This window comes from Salminus brasiliensis, chromosome 12 (assembly GCF_030463535.1).
Source record: "Salminus brasiliensis chromosome 12, fSalBra1.hap2, whole genome shotgun sequence".
In the NCBI taxonomy this organism is placed as follows: Eukaryota; Metazoa; Chordata; class Actinopteri; order Characiformes; family Bryconidae; genus Salminus; species Salminus brasiliensis.
In genome coordinates, this window is record NC_132889.1 from 1,375,249 (window position 1) to 1,392,645 (window position 17,397).

At 40.8% G+C, this 17,397-nt stretch overlaps 2 protein-coding genes across 2 annotated transcripts; both read left to right on the forward strand.

Moving 5' to 3' along the window:
• The first annotated feature begins 10 nt into the window (after positions 1 to 10).
• On the forward strand, positions 11 to 10,034 carry LOC140574457 (uncharacterized). The gene is made up of 9 exons (XM_072694294.1): positions 11 to 133; positions 2,415 to 2,744; positions 3,229 to 3,474; positions 5,557 to 5,889; positions 6,410 to 6,667; positions 7,397 to 7,726; positions 8,163 to 8,420; positions 8,664 to 8,798; positions 9,415 to 10,034. The coding sequence occupies exons 1-9, from the start codon at positions 79 to 81 to the stop codon at positions 9,441 to 9,443; spliced, it is 1,974 nt and encodes a 657-aa protein (XP_072550395.1). The 5' UTR covers positions 11 to 78; the 3' UTR covers positions 9,444 to 10,034.
• A 4,011-nt stretch (positions 10,035 to 14,045) lies between these two features.
• On the forward strand, positions 14,046 to 16,785 carry LOC140574234 (uncharacterized). Its single transcript, XM_072693993.1, has 4 exons — positions 14,046 to 14,306; positions 15,118 to 15,363; positions 15,568 to 15,894; positions 16,540 to 16,785. Exons 1-4 carry the CDS (start codon positions 14,198 to 14,200, stop codon positions 16,635 to 16,637), a joined length of 780 nt encoding a protein of 259 aa, XP_072550094.1. The 5' UTR covers positions 14,046 to 14,197; the 3' UTR covers positions 16,638 to 16,785.
• Positions 16,786 to 17,397: the final 612 nt, after the last annotated feature.

Sequence of the window (17,397 nt, forward strand, 5' to 3'; positions counted from 1 at the left end):
AATATTAGGGTGTATGTCAGAGTGGACGCTGTGCGGGACTGAAGGACTGTGTTTTACTGCTGCTGTTCTCTGGACTAAATGGACATGCTGGTCCTCTGTGGAGTTCTGCTGATGTTCTCCGGATCTGCTGAGGGTGAGTTTCCTCTTCAGTTCACACCTGTAGAGTTTATAATACACATGGTTGTGGGTTCGATTCCCGGGCTCGGCAAGCTGCCACTGTTGGGCCCTTGAGCAAGGCCCTTTACCCTCTCTGCTCCCCGGGCGCTGGAGGTGGCTGCCCACCGCTCTGGGTGTGTGTGTGTACTCACTGCCCCTAACACATGTGTGTGTGTGAGTGTGTGTTCACTACCAGATGGGTTAAATGCGGAGGACACATTTCGCTGTACAGTCCACACTGTACAGTGACAAATACGTGCACCTTTATCCTTTATATATGAAATGCAGTCATTTAATGTCAATTTTGACCATTTTCACTTCATAATGTGAATCTGGCAGTAATTCTTTACACTGTATCAGAATGTCTTAATTAATGGACCAATAGAAATGCTCCATTATGACTTGGCATCTTTGCTGTTTCACATATTGTAAATATACATTACACACACACACACACACACAATATATATATATAAATATATATATATATATATATATATATATATATATATATATATATATATATATATATATATATATATATATATATATATGTCTGTATGCTGTATGTTGATAGAATGATGGGTATTTAAAAATGGCCATTTTAAAATAGTGTTGCATATACAGCTCTGGAAAAACTTAAGAGCCCACCCTACATGATCAGTTCCTCTGGTTTTACTGTTTATAGGCAGTGTTTTTTAGGGAAATTAACGTTTGTGTTGTGTTTCATAAACCATGGACAATATTTCCTCTAAATTCTAAATATAAATATTACTATTTAAAACATTTTTATTTATTTAAAGAAGTGACATCTGCTCTAATAATGCAGATAATGATTATTATAATTATATTCCAATAAGTTATTATTCAGATTTAAACACAGGACTAATATCTGAACTTTAAGAGCATTCAGAAATTAATCTATGGTGAAATAATAACCTCGATGTCATGATCCACACGGTCTGACAAGAATGGGTGAACACTCGCAGGGGATGGACCAAGGCGAGAGAGTTTATTGATCACAATAAACCGTAAACAAAACAGAAATGCAGCAACGATTACCAGGGATAAGGAGGAACAGAAACAACCGTGACAACCAATACTGGGCAAACCAAAAGAACACACCTGGGGCTGGTGAGGCACTAGGGCAGTGCTAGCTGCCGGGGCTGAGCCAATACCATTACTCAGACACATAAACCTCCAAGCCGAGCCTGGGAAAGCTATGAACTAGGACATATAGAGTAGCGCTAGTCAGGCGCATTGAACTTACTAGACTTGAGAGCGTGAGGAGTCAGCCGCCAGACCTAGACGACTGATCTGGTCCAACAATGAGGAGAGCTAACTGCTGAAACGAGCTGGAGAGTCGCTCACTCCTGGAGCTCCAGGACCCCAGCTTGCAGAACCTATGAAGCTTGGCAAGAGATCGCCGCAGACCTGCAGTAGCTCCCTAATGGACCCTGAGACAAGAGCTGCCTGGCTAGTTAACTTTCCCTGCTAAGCTAGCTAGGTTGAAAGAGTCCTCTGTACGAGGATGGACTCTACAGACTAGACCGATGAATCCTGAGTCTCTACCGTGAACTCAATAACCTGGGTGCATGCGGTGCACTAAGAGTATTTCTCGGCAACCGGCAGCTGACACTAGCCCTCCTTAAATACACCAGCCCACAGGTGTAACACATTAACCAGACAATGAACAGCCACATGACAAACACAACCTAAAACCAAGATGGCGATGATGGGTGTATATATATATATATATATATAAATACATATGTACTACAATATGTGAGAAATATATGTTAGATCTAACAGAATTTAATTTATTATAATATATAATATATCAGAATTCTATTTTTCACCATATATCATTTTGGAGCATTTCTATTGGCCCATTCATCATGACCTTTTGACAGAATATAAAGAACAACTGGCAGATTCACGTTATGGAGAAAAGTGGAAAACAATGAAGATACAAGGTTAATATACAATCATGATGTGTGTGCGTGTGTGTGTGTGTGTGTGTGTGTGTGTGTGTATGTGTGTGTATATATATATATATATAAATATATATCAGTGACAAGTGAGAATGCAGGCATGTATACATACTGCTAATGTGAGAACTGGGGAAGTCCCTTTCTCGTCAACGTGCTTCTGTACTGTCATTTCCTCAAACTCCAGCCTGTCTCTTATTTACTGTATTTACAGAAGATTAGACTTCACTGGATCAGATTAATGCACTCAATGTTCTTCCTCTGCAGGTCTGATTACAGTAGGTTCTAACTGCATATCTAATCAGCCTTGTCTGTTTTATGGAGCTCTGGGACGTCCACTGTACCTGCAGCTGCCCTCTGAGTCTGAATTAAGATTAAAGAAGATAATCAGTGAAACTGTTACTGATCCTATTCTCACATTTAAAAACCAAACAATCAGACACAAACATCCAGATCCAAGATGGCAGTTTGTTACTGAGAACAGAACCATGATCATCAGCAGAGCAGAGAAGGACGATTCAGGAAGATACACTTTAGAGACCTTTGATTCAGGAGGGACAGACAGAGGCAAATATCAGTTCCAGCTGATTATTGAAGGTAGGTCTACACAACCTCCAATCACATCACACTGCTACACAATGTACAATTTACACCGTCTGATCTACTGATTGAATCCACTACATCAGACTACTGTCAGATACACTCTTGAATTGCTGTTCTGCACCTGTTCATCGAACAAGGCTGCAAGGCTGAGCTGTAATCTTATCTGAGCTGTAATCCAGACTGAGCTGTAATCTAATCTGAACTGTAATCTAATCTAAACTGTAATCTAATCTGAGCTGTAATCTAATCTAAGCTGTAATCTAATCTAAACTGTAATCTAATCTGAGCTGTAATCTAATCTGAACTGTAATCTAATCTAAACTGTAATCTAATCTGAGCTGTAATCTAATCTGAACTGTAATCTAATCTAAACTGTAATCTAATCTGAGCTGTAATCTAATCTAAACTGTAATCTAATCTAAACTGTAATCTAATCTGAGCTGTAATCTAATCTGAGCTGTTGATCTATAATCTGCAGCGGAGGTGTCCTCAGTGAAGATCACATACAGCTGCTGGTCCAGTGTGAAAAGGAGTGTGTACTGTTCCTCTGATGGAGATCAGCTCAGCTTCAGCTGGACTCTCAATGTAAGCCCACATGAACACCAACTGACTGATGGGAACCAGACTCTCCTGCTGGATAAAGGCAGTACTGGAACAATCAGCTGCTCTGTAGAGAACCATGTTAGCCATGGAAGCCAAACTATTGATCTGCAGGAGTGTCCTGGTGAGTACAGCCGTGTCTCTTACATCTCTTATATCTCAATCACTAATTTCCAGCTAGAGAAGCAATAATTATTGATCAGAGTTCTGAAGGTTTTATAAATAAATATGAATTCGTGTTATAAAAACTGAAGCATTTATTAACGCACACTCCTCTAAACACCAATAACACCTTACAGTGTCCGGGAGATAGATGGTTTTAGCTGAGAATGTGTGTGTGTGTGAGAGAGAGAGTTAGGGTTTGTATGATAGAGAGTGTGTGTGTTGAAGAGCCCACCAGGGTCAGTCATGGGACGAGGAGGGGTAAAATATGGGCCCCATCTGGGTTGTACATCGGCACATGGGGCCTAGATGGGATTAAGGTTAATGTGGGCTGTAATGATGGGGCTCATTTGGGAAGCCCAACTGGGTCCCAGTAACAACACATATACAAACCCACTCAGGGCCCAAACCCACCAGGAATCCACCCTGCCCATGTACTATCCATGTGAGCCTCACGTGGGTGTGTTGGTTGGGCTGGGAAAGGCTTTCAAAATAGCTTTCGGCTCCAATATAAATATAGTCTGTGTAATAATCACATTTTATTTTATTATTTAAAATAATAAGTGGAATAAAAAAAACAAACTTTTTTTATTTTATTTACAAAATTAACAGCCATAACGTCCACCACAGTATTAGCGGTATCACCAGTGCTACCAGTGTCTGCAGTGAGCCGGTGCACACAGCAGGATCACGGTAGGCCGGTCACTCTGGGTAAATCAGCTACCTCTTATCACTGGTTTCTACTGCAGGTTTCAGAGCAGCTGCTCAGTTCCTGTGTAGGAGTGTAAAGCAACACACAGTGTGTGCTGATGGTGGGATCGTGATGGTCATTCGGACGTGGGTTCAGTCATGTGACTGACTGACTTACACTCACACACACCTGTACTTTGACCGTGAGTCTCCGACCTTCAGACGCTCCGACTGAACTGCAGACCCGTACAGCAGCGTCTCAGCCTCTAACGGAGCTGCTAGAACTGTGCGTGCAGCCACTGTAACACCACCACCTCTGGGTTTCAGTGCTGATTGACAGTTACTGAGGTGGTTAGTGGTCACATGACCATGCTGAGTGGACGTGTCACAACACTTCTATATTAGTTTGTGGTTTTGCTTCAATGTCTGATTATTCACTGTAATGATAAAAGCACTGAAGACCATATATTAGGCCCTATATATATATAGCTCACCTCTCTCATCCATGAGTCTACAGCTCATAATCTGATGGCTTCCATAATGCTCACCTCTAATTGTCTTTAGTACTCAGTAGAGAACCCTTCTGCTGCAAACATGATGCATAGCCAGGCAATCCTGAGGAATCTTAGCCCGTTCCTCATGGGTAGTGGCCTCCAGTTCACTAAGACTCTTGGGTTTGCTACTGCAACCAATTCTTCACATCCCACCAATGAGTTTCATAGGGGTTCAAGTCAGGTCCAAGTCAGGTCCAAGTCCGGAATCTTCCAGGTCTTCTTCTGAAACCAAGCCTTGGAGGTCTGCTTGGGATCAGTGTCCTGTTGAAAGGTCCAATGATGCACAAGCTTCAGCTTCCTCACTGAAGGCATGATGTTCTCCTGGGGTGTCCAGAGCCAGAGGAAGCGAAGCAGCCCCAGAACATCACAGAGCCACCGCCATGCTTCACTGTAGGCAGGGTGATCTTTTCAGCGTCAGCTTCATTCTGCATCCTCCAGACAAACCATAGGCATAGACTGGAAAGCTGGAGTTTTTTGTGTGTTATAAATGGTAAATTTTTACAGTCTTATGCAAAAATGTTGGCACCCCTGATCATTTTAGGGAACTTTTGCACACGCCACATTTAAAGTTCTTATGGTAAATTCAGTACTGTAGCTGTATTATGCTGTAGAAAGTGCAGAAGTACACCTCTGTAGAGGACATGACATTACCTAATTACAACATCAAGCATTTGCATATTTATACATCACTCATCTCACTTCCTCATCACACTCTGATTCAGTGCTCTTCTACTGTTAGAGTTCCACAAACTCCAGTCTGTCAGATTACTGATGATGTTCCTGATGTTCTTCCTCTGCAGGTCTGATTGCAGTAGGTTCTGACTGCACATCTAATCAGCCTTGTCTGTTTTATGGAGCTCTGGAACGTCCACTGTACCTGCAGCTGCCCTCTGAGTATGAATTAAAATTAAAGAAGAACAGCGGTGGAACTACTACTGAAACTACTATTCTCGCATTTAAAAACCAAACAATCAGATACAAACATCCAGATCCAAGATGGCAGTTTGTTACTGAGAACAGAACCATGATCATCAGCAGAGCAGAGAAGGACGATTCAGGAAGATACAGTTTAGAGACCTATGATTCAGGAGGGACAGACAGAGGCAAATATCAGTTCCAGCTGATTATTGAAGGTAGGTCTACACAACCTCTAATCACATCACACTGCTACACAATGTACAATTTACACCGTCTGATCTACTGATGAAATCCACAACATCAGACTACTGTCAGATATACTCTTTACTGAACACTGTTCTGCCACTGTTTATGAAGCAAGGCCACAATATTGAAAACATTGCAAATAGAATAGCTCAGAATTATGAGAGGTAATCTGGACTGAACTGTAATCTAATTTGAACTGTTATCTAATCTGAGCTGTAATCCAGACTGAGCTGTAATCTAATCTGAGCTGTAATCTAATCTGAACTGTAATCTTATCTAAACTGAAATCTAATCTGACCTGTAATCTAATCTAAACTGTAATCTAATCTGAGCTGTAATCTAATCTGAACTGTAATCTAATCTAAACTGAAATCTAATCTGACCTGTAATCTAATCTAAACTGTAATCTAATCTGAGCTGTAATCTAATCTGGGATGTAATCTAATCTGAGCTGTAGTCTAATCTGAGCTGTTGATGTATAATCTGCAGCGGAGGTGTCCTCAGTGAAGATCACATACAGCTGCTGGACCAGTGTGAACAGGAGAGTGTCCTGTTCCTCTGATGGAGATCAGCTCAGCTTCAGCTGGACTCTCAATGTAAGCCCACATGAACACCAACTGACTGATGGGAACCGGACTCTCCTGCTGGATAAAGACAGTACTGGAAACATCAGCTGCTCTGTAGAGAACCATGTTAGTAAAGGATCCAAAACTAATGTACTACCCCTGCCCTCGTCCTGGTGTCCTGGTAAGTCTAGCTTTTTTATGATTTTAATAATTTGCAAGCAAGCAGACCCCTCTCAAACGCAATGTCCCTTGTACAGTTTAACCATGGGGCGGTGGTGAGGCCTTTTGGCCTGAGTGAGGAATTGAACCTCACTGGCTATGTAGAAGGCAGTGGTGTTTTCTAATTTGCTTTTTTTGTGTAAAGTCTGATTACCTATGTATGATCAACACCTAATATAAGCTCCTCCACTCTCCTTCTCCCAAGAACAATTTGTGGTGTTTGTTCTGGTCTGGGCTGAAGCAGCCCCAGAACATCACAGAGCCACCGCCATGCTTCACTGTAGGCAGGGTGTTCTTTTCAGCGTCAGCTTCATTCTGCATCCTCCAGACAAACCATAGGCATAGACTGGAAAGTTGGAGTTTTTTTGTGTGTTATAAATGGTTGATTTTTACAGTCTTATGCAAAAATGTTGGCACCTCTGATCATTTTAGGGAACTTTTGCACACGCCACATTTAATGTTCTTATGGTAAATTCAGTACTGTAGCTGTATTATGCTGTAGAAAGTGCAGAAGTACACCTCTGTAGAGGACATGACATTACCTAATTACAACATCAAGCATTTGCATATTTATACATCACTCATCTCACTTCCTCATCACACTCTGATTCAGTGCTCTTCTACTGTTAGAGTTCCACAAACTCCAGTCTGTCAGATTACTAATGATGTTCCTGATGCTCTTCCTCTGCAGGTCTGATTGCAGTAGGTTCTGACTGCATATCTAATCAGCCTTGTCTGTTTTATGGAGCTCTGGGACGTCCACTGTACCTGCAGCTGCCCTCTGAGTCTGAATTAAAATTAAAGAAGAACAGCAGTGGAAATACTTCTGATCCTATTCTCACATTTAAAAAACCAAAAATCATACAAAAACACCCAGATCCAAGATGGCAGTTTGTTACTGAGAACAGAACCATGATCATCAGCAGAGCAGAGAAGAACCACTCAGGAAACTACAGTTTAGAGACCTATGATTCAGGAGGGACATACAGAGGCAAATATCAGTTCCAGCTGATTATTGAAGGTAGGTCTACACAACCTCTAATCACATCACACTGCTACACAATGTGCAATTTACACCATCTGACCTACTAATAGAATCCACTACATCAGACTACTGTCAGATACACTCTTTACTGAACCACTGTTCTGCCACTGTTTATGAAGCAAGGCCACAATATTGGAAACATAGCAAATATAATAGCTCAGAATTATGAGAGGTAATCTGGACTATACTGTAATCTGATCTGAACTGTAATCTAATCTGAACTGTAATCTAATTTGAACTGTAATCTAATCTGAGCTGTAATCTAATCTGAGCTGTAATCTAATCTGAACTGAAATCTAATCTGAACTGTAATCTAATCTGAGCTGTAATCTAAAATGCACTGTAATCTAATCTGAACTGTAATCTAATCTGAGCTGTAGTCTAATCTGAGCTGTTGATCTATAATCTGCAGCGGAGGTGTCCTCAGTGAAGATCACATACAGCTGCTGGTCCAGTGTGGACAGGAGTGTGTACTGTTCCTCTGATGGAGATCAGCTCAGCTTCAGCTGGACTCTCAATGTAGACTCACATGGACACCGACTGACTGATGGGAACCGGACTCTCCTGCTGGATAAAGACAGTACTGGAAACATCAGCTGCTCTATAGAGAACCATGTTAGTAAAGGATCCAAAACTATTGAACTACCCCTGCCCTCGTCCTGGTGTCCTGGTAAGTCTAGCTTTTTTATGATTTTAATAATTTGCAAGCAAGCAGACCCCTCTCAAACGCAATGTCCCTTGTACAGTTTAACCATTGGGCGGTAGTGAGGCCTTTTGGCCTGAGTGAGGAATTGAACCTCACTGGCTATGTAGAAGGCAGTGGTGTTTTCTAATTTGCTTTTTTTGTGTAAATTCTGATTACCTGTGTATGATCAACACCTAATATAAGCTCCTCCACTCTCCTTCTCCCAAGAACAATTTGTGGTGTTTGTTTTGGTCTGGGCTTTGGAGATCATCGTCCTGCTGTCATTGTTAGCAGGCTTTCACATCCATGCCAGAATCATCAGGAAACAGAGCATCAAGCAGAACATCAGAACATCAGCAGACAGTAAGAGTTCAGTGTTTGCTCCAGGTTGAAGACTCCACCAGAAAACATCTACAGTAGAACATGACCCTGCTTTAAAAACAGCATGTCCAGATCAAGCTGGTCAAACTGGTCAGGCTGGTTAAGATGGTGGACCAGCTTAGCTCTTGACCAGCATAGGGTATCCTTTTGTTTGGGTTTGATGGGTAAGCTGGTCTACCAGCATGACCAGCATCCTACCACATACACTATACTGGATATCCAGCTAATTTACCAACGGGGTATGTTTTCCCATGGATGGCCAGCTTTGTAATCATGTTGACCATCAAAGTCTTGAGCAGGGGAGTCAGTTTGACAGAGTGATGCTCACTTCCAAGATCTTCTCAGGTTCTACATTTGTTGGTAACTGTCTTGATTCATCAGCTGAAGTATACTCCTATATACCGAATTATAGCCTGGATCACCTTGAACCTCTCACAACGACCCTACAGGAGTCCTGATGGTCCAGAGTGGAGTAGTTGGGTTAACATAAACACAGTCAGGAGAAAGTCAGTAAACCTGGTCTTGGTGTAAAACATGGAGCTGTGAAGCTTCTACTGTGCTTTTAGATGATCAACCTCCACTGTGGTTTGTGTTGCAGAGGTGGTGGAGGAGAAGGAGGCTCTGTAGACCAACCTTGATCATGAAGAAAATCCAATTGAGAGGATCCAGGAGTAGAGAAGCTGACAGTCTCTCCAGCTTTCAGTGAAACCCTGCAGGAGAAGAATTGCTTAGTACAAACTTTCCAATCCAAGTATCAAAGTTCTTCAGTGTCAGGAAGTGTGTTCAGTTCTACAGGAGATTCGTCTAGGATGGATTTTGTGTTCTTTTGTGTTCCTGGAATTTCTGCTTCATTTTGCTTGACTGTAAAATACTTGGAGGAAAATCACAGTCCAGGTTTCTTCTCTAAAACTGAGAGATGTGATCTTATAGCCTCTACATGTGTCCCAGAATGCCTTTATTGAGGATTTAAGATATTGTTTGATGTATAAATAGTAGGTATATCACTTTGGCTGAGGGTGAAAAGCTCAGATGTTGTTTTACAAGCCCATTTACCACCCTGTTATTTTAGCTCTGAATGAAGCATCTCAAAATACTGAGAAATTAAAGTAATCTCTTAGATTCTCAAATTAATGATGTAGCAATTAATAACGAATATATTATTACACAATAATAATAAAGCTCTGGATTTGTTATTTTAAGTTTATAGTTTTTTTTCTTTTACAATGACCCATGGAATAAAAATGCTCTGATTGGCTGGTTTACGTACTGATTTGAGCCACAACCACCCAAAATAGCCTAGTGTAGCCTAGCTTAGTTATTTAAGCTAGGCTACAGCTTAGTTATATAGCTAATTATTCCAAAGTCTAACAGGATAGTGATGCTGTTTCGTTTTCTCTCTGTGTTCTCTCAGTAAAAAGGCAAGAAATCAACAACATAAGAAAAACTAAGACCCCCGGTGAGCAGCCAAAGGCGACAGAGTTATGGTTAGAACCACAGTTAGGTTTAGGACCAGGGTGAGGTTTAGCTGTAGGTTTTGAGTTGAGGTTATAATCTGGGTTAGGGTTAGGGTTTGAGGGTGGATTCTGATCTGAGTAAATTACAGTAGAGTTCAAAGTTAATAGTTTGATGTACATTAAAGGTACGACAATTTCTCCTATTCAAATAAAGTGTTACCCTGTATCCATTTCCTCAGCTGAGCTACTGCTTTTAGGTGAAGTCAATAACACTGACAATCTGGTTCCAGTGGCTCCAGTCAGGGGGTGGATATATTAGGCAGCAAGTGACCAGTCAGTATCTAGCAAAAGTGCTCCAACCAAGTACAACCTGTGAGCCGCGACAGGGCCATAGGTGCCCTAGTCTCATTGATGTTTGTGGAGGTCCCACCTCCCAACTTGCAGGACCTTCTGCTAACATCTGAAGGTGTTCAGTTAACACAGGGCAGCTTTAGAGGTTTTGTGGAGTCACTAGCCCGAGCTAGTCCCGAGCGAGTCCAAAATGAATGGGTTAATATGAAGCATTTGAGCAAAATCATATAATGTTTATAGCCGTTGTGTTGCAACTGGTCATAACTCCAGAGTCTGCACTTAGTAGCAGTAACGCTAGTGTCGCTAGTGCTGAAGAAATATGGCTACTTTTTACCACCCTATTCATCACCCTGTGAACCCCCCACCTGCTCTGATTGGCTGGTTTGCGTCACCATGATGGTGACCATAATGCACAGCATAGCATAGCATTCAGCACAGTGTGTGTTTATCTAGCTAAAGAGATAGCAACAAGGTTAGCTTTTAGCCTAGCACAAATACCCAGCCTAAACTGAAACAGGAAAAGCCATGGTCATGAGGCCTGGTTCCCATGGCAACCCCTATTTACACAACTAGGTGTGGGAGTGTGGAGGTGATGAGCTTTTTTTCATTGTCAACAACATTACATACGCCATCGCATTTTACCGATTCCCCATCTTTAACGTGAGATTATGTAAATGTTGGGGGTGTAAATATAACAGGACTGTGATGTAACAGTTTTAGGGGTTTGGGACTGGCCTGTTTTTCCAGCTCTGTTTTCAGTTTTGAAGGAGGAATGGCAGCATTTGAGATTGACGGTTTGTCACTTCCATCCACTAAACTCTTTTATAATTCAACCATGACAAGATAAACACAGATTAACATCCTAGGACCTCTGTAAAGTGAGCAAAGCCACTAAAGGTAAATAAGGTAAAAAGATTAATTTTAGGTCAGGTTGAACCAGCAAAGTTTCTCAAAACTTATTTATTATTATTATTATTATTATTATTATTATTATTATTATAAATTCTTATCATTCTAATTTTAATACTCTGGAGGTTTCACTTAGAATGGAAACAGGAAGTGAGCTCTTACAAAAATGTAGCATTGCTTCAGTTTATAACCTTTCCGGGACTGAAGGACTGTGTGTTACTGCTGCTGTTTACTGCTCTGGACTAAGTAAACATGCTGGTCCTCTGTGGAGTTCTGCTGATGTTCTCAGGATCTGCTGAGGGTGAGTTTCCTCATTTCACACCTGTAGAGTTTGTGTGTTTTAATAGAAAACAACTTTCTATGGAATTCAGTGTAAAAATCTACATTTACTTTTATTTCACTTCATTTTGGAGCATTTCTATTGGTCCATTCACCATGAAATTCTGACAGAGTATAAAGAACAACTGCCAGAAAGTAAAAAAAAAAATCAGGAAATAGATACACAGTAATACATAGTTTTTGGGTGACATTAACACTATATATACATATATACAGTAGCATGCAGAAGTGTTGGCACCCCTGGTCAAAATGTCTATGACTGTGAATAGCTAAGTCAGTGAAGGACGACCTGATTTCCAAAAGGCATAAAGCTAAAGCTAAACATTTCTTTAATAATTTAATAAAAAATTATTTCCATCTTTTATGGTTTCAAAATATCAAATAAGGAAATGAGCCAGAAGCAAACACTTGGGCTGCATGGTCAGCATCTAGTAAGACCCTTTGCTGAGAAGCCACATGCTTGTAATCTCTGTTAATAGCAGCTAAGAGTCTTTCAGTTCCTGCTCGGGGGATTTTTTTTTAGATTTCTATTTTCCTGCAAACCTCTCCTAGCTGTGAGTTTGTGTTGCTCTGCTCTTTTAAAAGCTATTCGCAGATGTTTGATGATGTTTAGGTTGAGGGACTGTAAGAGCCAACCCTACCAGTGGGGCAGCACTCAAAGAACTCTTTGTAGCTGTTTTTTAGGAGTGTGTTTTAGACATGAGGTTTATCTCATGTGGTGATGAGATTTTTTGATGTAGACACATATGTTTTGTCCTGAATTTGAATACTTTCAGTATCCTAAAAGAATCTGAAAGTAATCATATTACATTACATATTCTCTTTGGATTACTTGGGTTATTCTTTGGATTACAACCAGTAATAACTTAATGTATGGACTTCTGTGGTTCGATTTCTTTGCATGTGTGGATTGGATGGGTTGTTGCCAACATCTGGTGGCCTTTCATTTTAATAGCACCTTTTGGAAATATATTTACTTAAAAATCAATATTCAATATATAATTCAATTTAAAAGATCAATATTTATTTTATTCGTTGTATATACAGCTGAAAGCAGAAATTTACATATATTATGGAAAAGACGCACATGCATGCTTTTTCTCACTATTTTTTATTTAGAATTCTCCCAAAACTCCCAAAATTATTTCTATTTGCTAAATGCCAGAATAATGAGAGAGGACTTTCAAGGCAATTTTTATTACTTTCTTAAGTCCAAAAGTTTAAATACAGTAAGATTACTATGCCTTTAAACAAGTTGGTACAGCCCATATGATGACGTCATGTCTTTGGAAGCTTCTGATAGGCTTATTGGCAACATCTGAGTTAATTTGAGACACACCTGTGGATGTATTTGAAGGCACACCTGAAACACTTTCATGGGAAAGTCAAGAGAAATCAGAGAAGAGGTCAGGAAGAGAATTGTGGACCTGCACATGTCCGGCTTATCTTTGGGTGCAATTTCCAGAAGCCTGAAGGCGCCTCAGTCATCTGTACAAACAATTATACTCCAGTACAAACAAGATGGGACTGTCCAGCCCTCACACCACTCAGGAAGGAGACAGGTTCAGTTTCCCAGAGATGAAGGACGTGCTTTGGTCAGAAATGTGCCCAAATCAGCCCAAGAACAGAAGCTAAACACCTGGTGAAGATGCTGTCTGATAAGGCATGTGCGAGCAGGGCAGCCTACAGACATGGCTCAGTTACACCAGGTCTGTCAGGAGGAATGGGTCAAAATTCCTGCCAAATTAATAATAATAAAATAAATAATAATACAAATGATTATTTTTAGTAATAAAAATTGCATTACAAAACCCTCTCTCGTTATTCTGGCATTTAGCAAATAGAAATTATTTGGGAAATCCTAATTGACCTAAAATGGTAAAAGTTAATTCTAGTGAGAAAAACATGCATATGTGTCTTTTTATATGATGTATGTAAACTTCTGGTTTCAACTGTATATCATATATATTATATTATTATTTTAATATTAAAGAATATTCTACTGTCTGTGTTCAATCTCCAGGCTGTTCCTATTTGAAAGATTATCAGAGAATTAGACTTTATTAGATTAGAGATTACTGATGATGTTCCTGATGTTCTTCCTCTGCAGGTCTGATTACAGTAGGTTCTGACTGCAGGATTACTGAGACGTCTCAGTGTTATGGAGCTCTGGGACGTCCACTGTACCTGCAGCTGACCTCTGAGTCTGAATTGAGCTTAAAGAAGAACAGCAGAGGACCTGATGTTGTCATTTTCAGATTTAGAGCCTCAAACATCATAAATACACCTTCAGATCCAAGATGGCAGTTTGTTACTGAGAACAGAACCATGATCATCAGCAGAACAGAGAAGGACGATTCAGGAAGATACACTTTAGAGACCTTTGATTCAGACGGGACAGACAGAGGCAAACATCTTTTACAGCTGATTGTTGAAGGTAGGTCTACACAAGGGCATAGAATTGGGTTTCTACTGATATCCAGCGACCACTGGAGCTCAAAAACCCCACCTGGTACTGATTCAGTAAGAGAACCATTGAGTAATGAGGCTATTATACAGAACTGGCAGAACTGTAAACTAATCTGAACTGTAATCCAGACTGAGATGCAAGCTAATCTGTGCTGTAATCTAATCTGAGCTGTAATGTAATCTGAGCTGCAATCCAGGCTGAGCTGTAATCTAATCTGAGTTGAAATCTAATCTGAGCTGTAATCTAGACTGAGATGCAATCTAATCTGAGCTGTAATCCAAGCTGAGCTGTAATACAGACTGAGATGCAATCTAATCTGAGCTGTAATCTAATCTGAGCTGCAATCCAGACTGAGATGCAATCTAATCTGAGCTGAAATCTAATCTGAGCTGTAATCCAGGCTGTGCTGTAATCTAATCTGAGCTGTAATCTAATCTGAGCTTTAATCCAGGCTGAGCTGTAATCTAATCTGAGCTGTAATCTAATCTGAGCTGCAATCCAGGCTGAGCTGTAATCTAGACTGAGCTGTAATCTAGACTGAGATGTAATCTAGACTGAACTGTAATCTAATCTGAGCTGTAATCTAATCTCAGCTATAATATAATCTGAGTTGTAATCTAATCTCTGCTATAATCTAATCTAAACTGTCCAGACTATATAATCCAGACTGAGCTGTAATATAATTTGAGCTGTAATCCAGACTGAGCTGTAGTCTAATCTGAGATTTAATCTAATCTGAGCTGTAGTCTAATCTGACCTCTTGATCTATAATCTGCAGCGGAGGTGTCCTCAGTGAAGGTTACGTACAACTGTGTATCCAGTGAGAAGAGGAGAGTGTCCTGTTCCTCTGATGGAGATCAGCTCAGCTTCAGCTGGACTCTCAATGTAAACCCACATGAACACCGACTGACTGATGGGAACCAGACTCTCCTGCTGAATAAAGGCAGTACTGGACACGTCGTCTGCCATGTTGAGAACCACGTTAGCTGCGGAAACCAAACTTTTGAACTGCAGCCGTGTCCTGGTACGTGGTGCTTTTTAATGGCTTATATCAGATTTGGAAACAATAAGAACACTGGTCTGAAAAGAAGCTACCTGTTTATGAATCTAGACCATAATGCAAGAGAAAGGTATATATCTCTGCATGCTCTTATTTACTGTATTTACAGAAGATTAGATCTCACTGGATCAGATTACTGATGATGTTCCTGATGTTCTTCCTCTGCAGGCTTTTTTACAGCGTTCCATTATTGCAAGTTTCAGCCTTGTCTGTTTTATGGAGCTCTGGGACGTCCACTGTACCTGCAGCTGCCCTCTGAGTCTGAATTAACCTTACGCAAAGACATCAGTGAAACGTCTGAGGTCCTCATACTCAGATTTAGAGACCCAACAATCACAAAAAAACATTCAGATCCAAGATGGCTGTTCGTTACTGAGAACAGAACCATGATCATCAGCAGAGCAGAGAAGGACGATTCAGGAAACTATGTTTTACGCACATTTGACTCAGGAGGGAATAATAGAGGCGTTTATCAGTTCCAGCTGATTATTGAAGGTAGGTCTGCACAACCTCTAATCACAGCACACTGCTACATAATGTACAATTTACACAGTCTGATCTACTGATAGAGTCCCTGAGTGAAATCCACTACTTCAGACTACTGTCAGTACACTCTTTACTGAACCGCTGTTCTACCACTGTTAATAAAGCAAGGCCACAATATTGGAAACATAGCAAAGAGAATAGCTCAGAATTATCAGAGGTAATCCAGACTGATCTGTAATCTAATCTGATCTGTAATCCAGACTGAGCTGTAATCTAATCTGAGCTGTAATCTAGACTGAACTGTAATCTAATCTGATCTGTAATCCAGACTGAGCTGTAATCTAATCTGATCTGAACTCTAATCTGATCTGTAATCCAGACTGAGCTGTACTCTAATATGATCTGTAAACCAGACTGGTCTCTAATCCAAACTGAGCTGTAATCTAATCTGAGCTGTAATCTAATCTGATCTGTACTCTAATCTGATCTGTAATCCAGACTGATCTCTGATCCAATCTGAGCTGTAATCTAATCTGAACTCTAATCTAATCTGAACTGTAGTCTAATCTGAGCTGTAGTCTAATCTGAACTCTAATCTAATCTGAGCTGTAATCCAGACTGATCTGTAATCTAATCTGATCTGTTGATCTGCAGCTGTGGTGTCCTCGGTGGAACTGACAGACAGCTGCTTCTCCAGTACAAAGAGAAGAGTGTCCTGTTCCTCTGATGGAGATCAGCTCAGCTTCAGCTGAACTCTCGGTGGAACCCCATTCGGACATCGACTGACTGATGGGAATCAGACTCTCCTGCTGGATAAAGACGATGCTCTAACAGTCACCTGCCATGTAGAGAACCACGTTAGCCGTAGAAACCAAACTATTGATCTGCAGCAGTGTCCTGGTGAGTCCTGGTGGCTTTATCACATTGAGTTGATCGTCCTATCCTCTTGTACTCACCCCTGATCTGAAGATCTACCAATCTACCAATCAGCCAGTATATGTGGGACTAATAGGCCCAGGCCCACACACTTCTGTCATTAGCCCACCTTTCAAATCCCAGTCTAACTAATGACCATCACCTAAGCATTTCAGTCTCGTAGCAGGACTAATCATGTTTTAAACATTGCGGGCATTTGTTGCTAGCGAAGGTGATATATATTAACTGTATATAATATAAGCTCTCCCACTCCCTTTTCCTCCTAGAAAACCATACATGTGTTCTGGTCTGGGCTTTGGAGATCATCGTCCTGCTGTCATTGTTAGCAGGCTTTCACATCTATGCCAGAATCATCAGGAAACGGAGCATCAAGCAGAACATCAGAACATCAGCAGACAGTAAGAGTTCAGTGTTTGCTCCAGGTTGAAGACTCCACCAGAAAACATCTGCAGTAGAACATGAGAGTCATGCTCACATCCAAGATCTTCTCAGGTTCTACATTTGTTGGTAACTGTCTTGATCCATCAGCTGAAGTATACTCCTATATACCGAATTATAGCTTGGATCTCCTTGAAC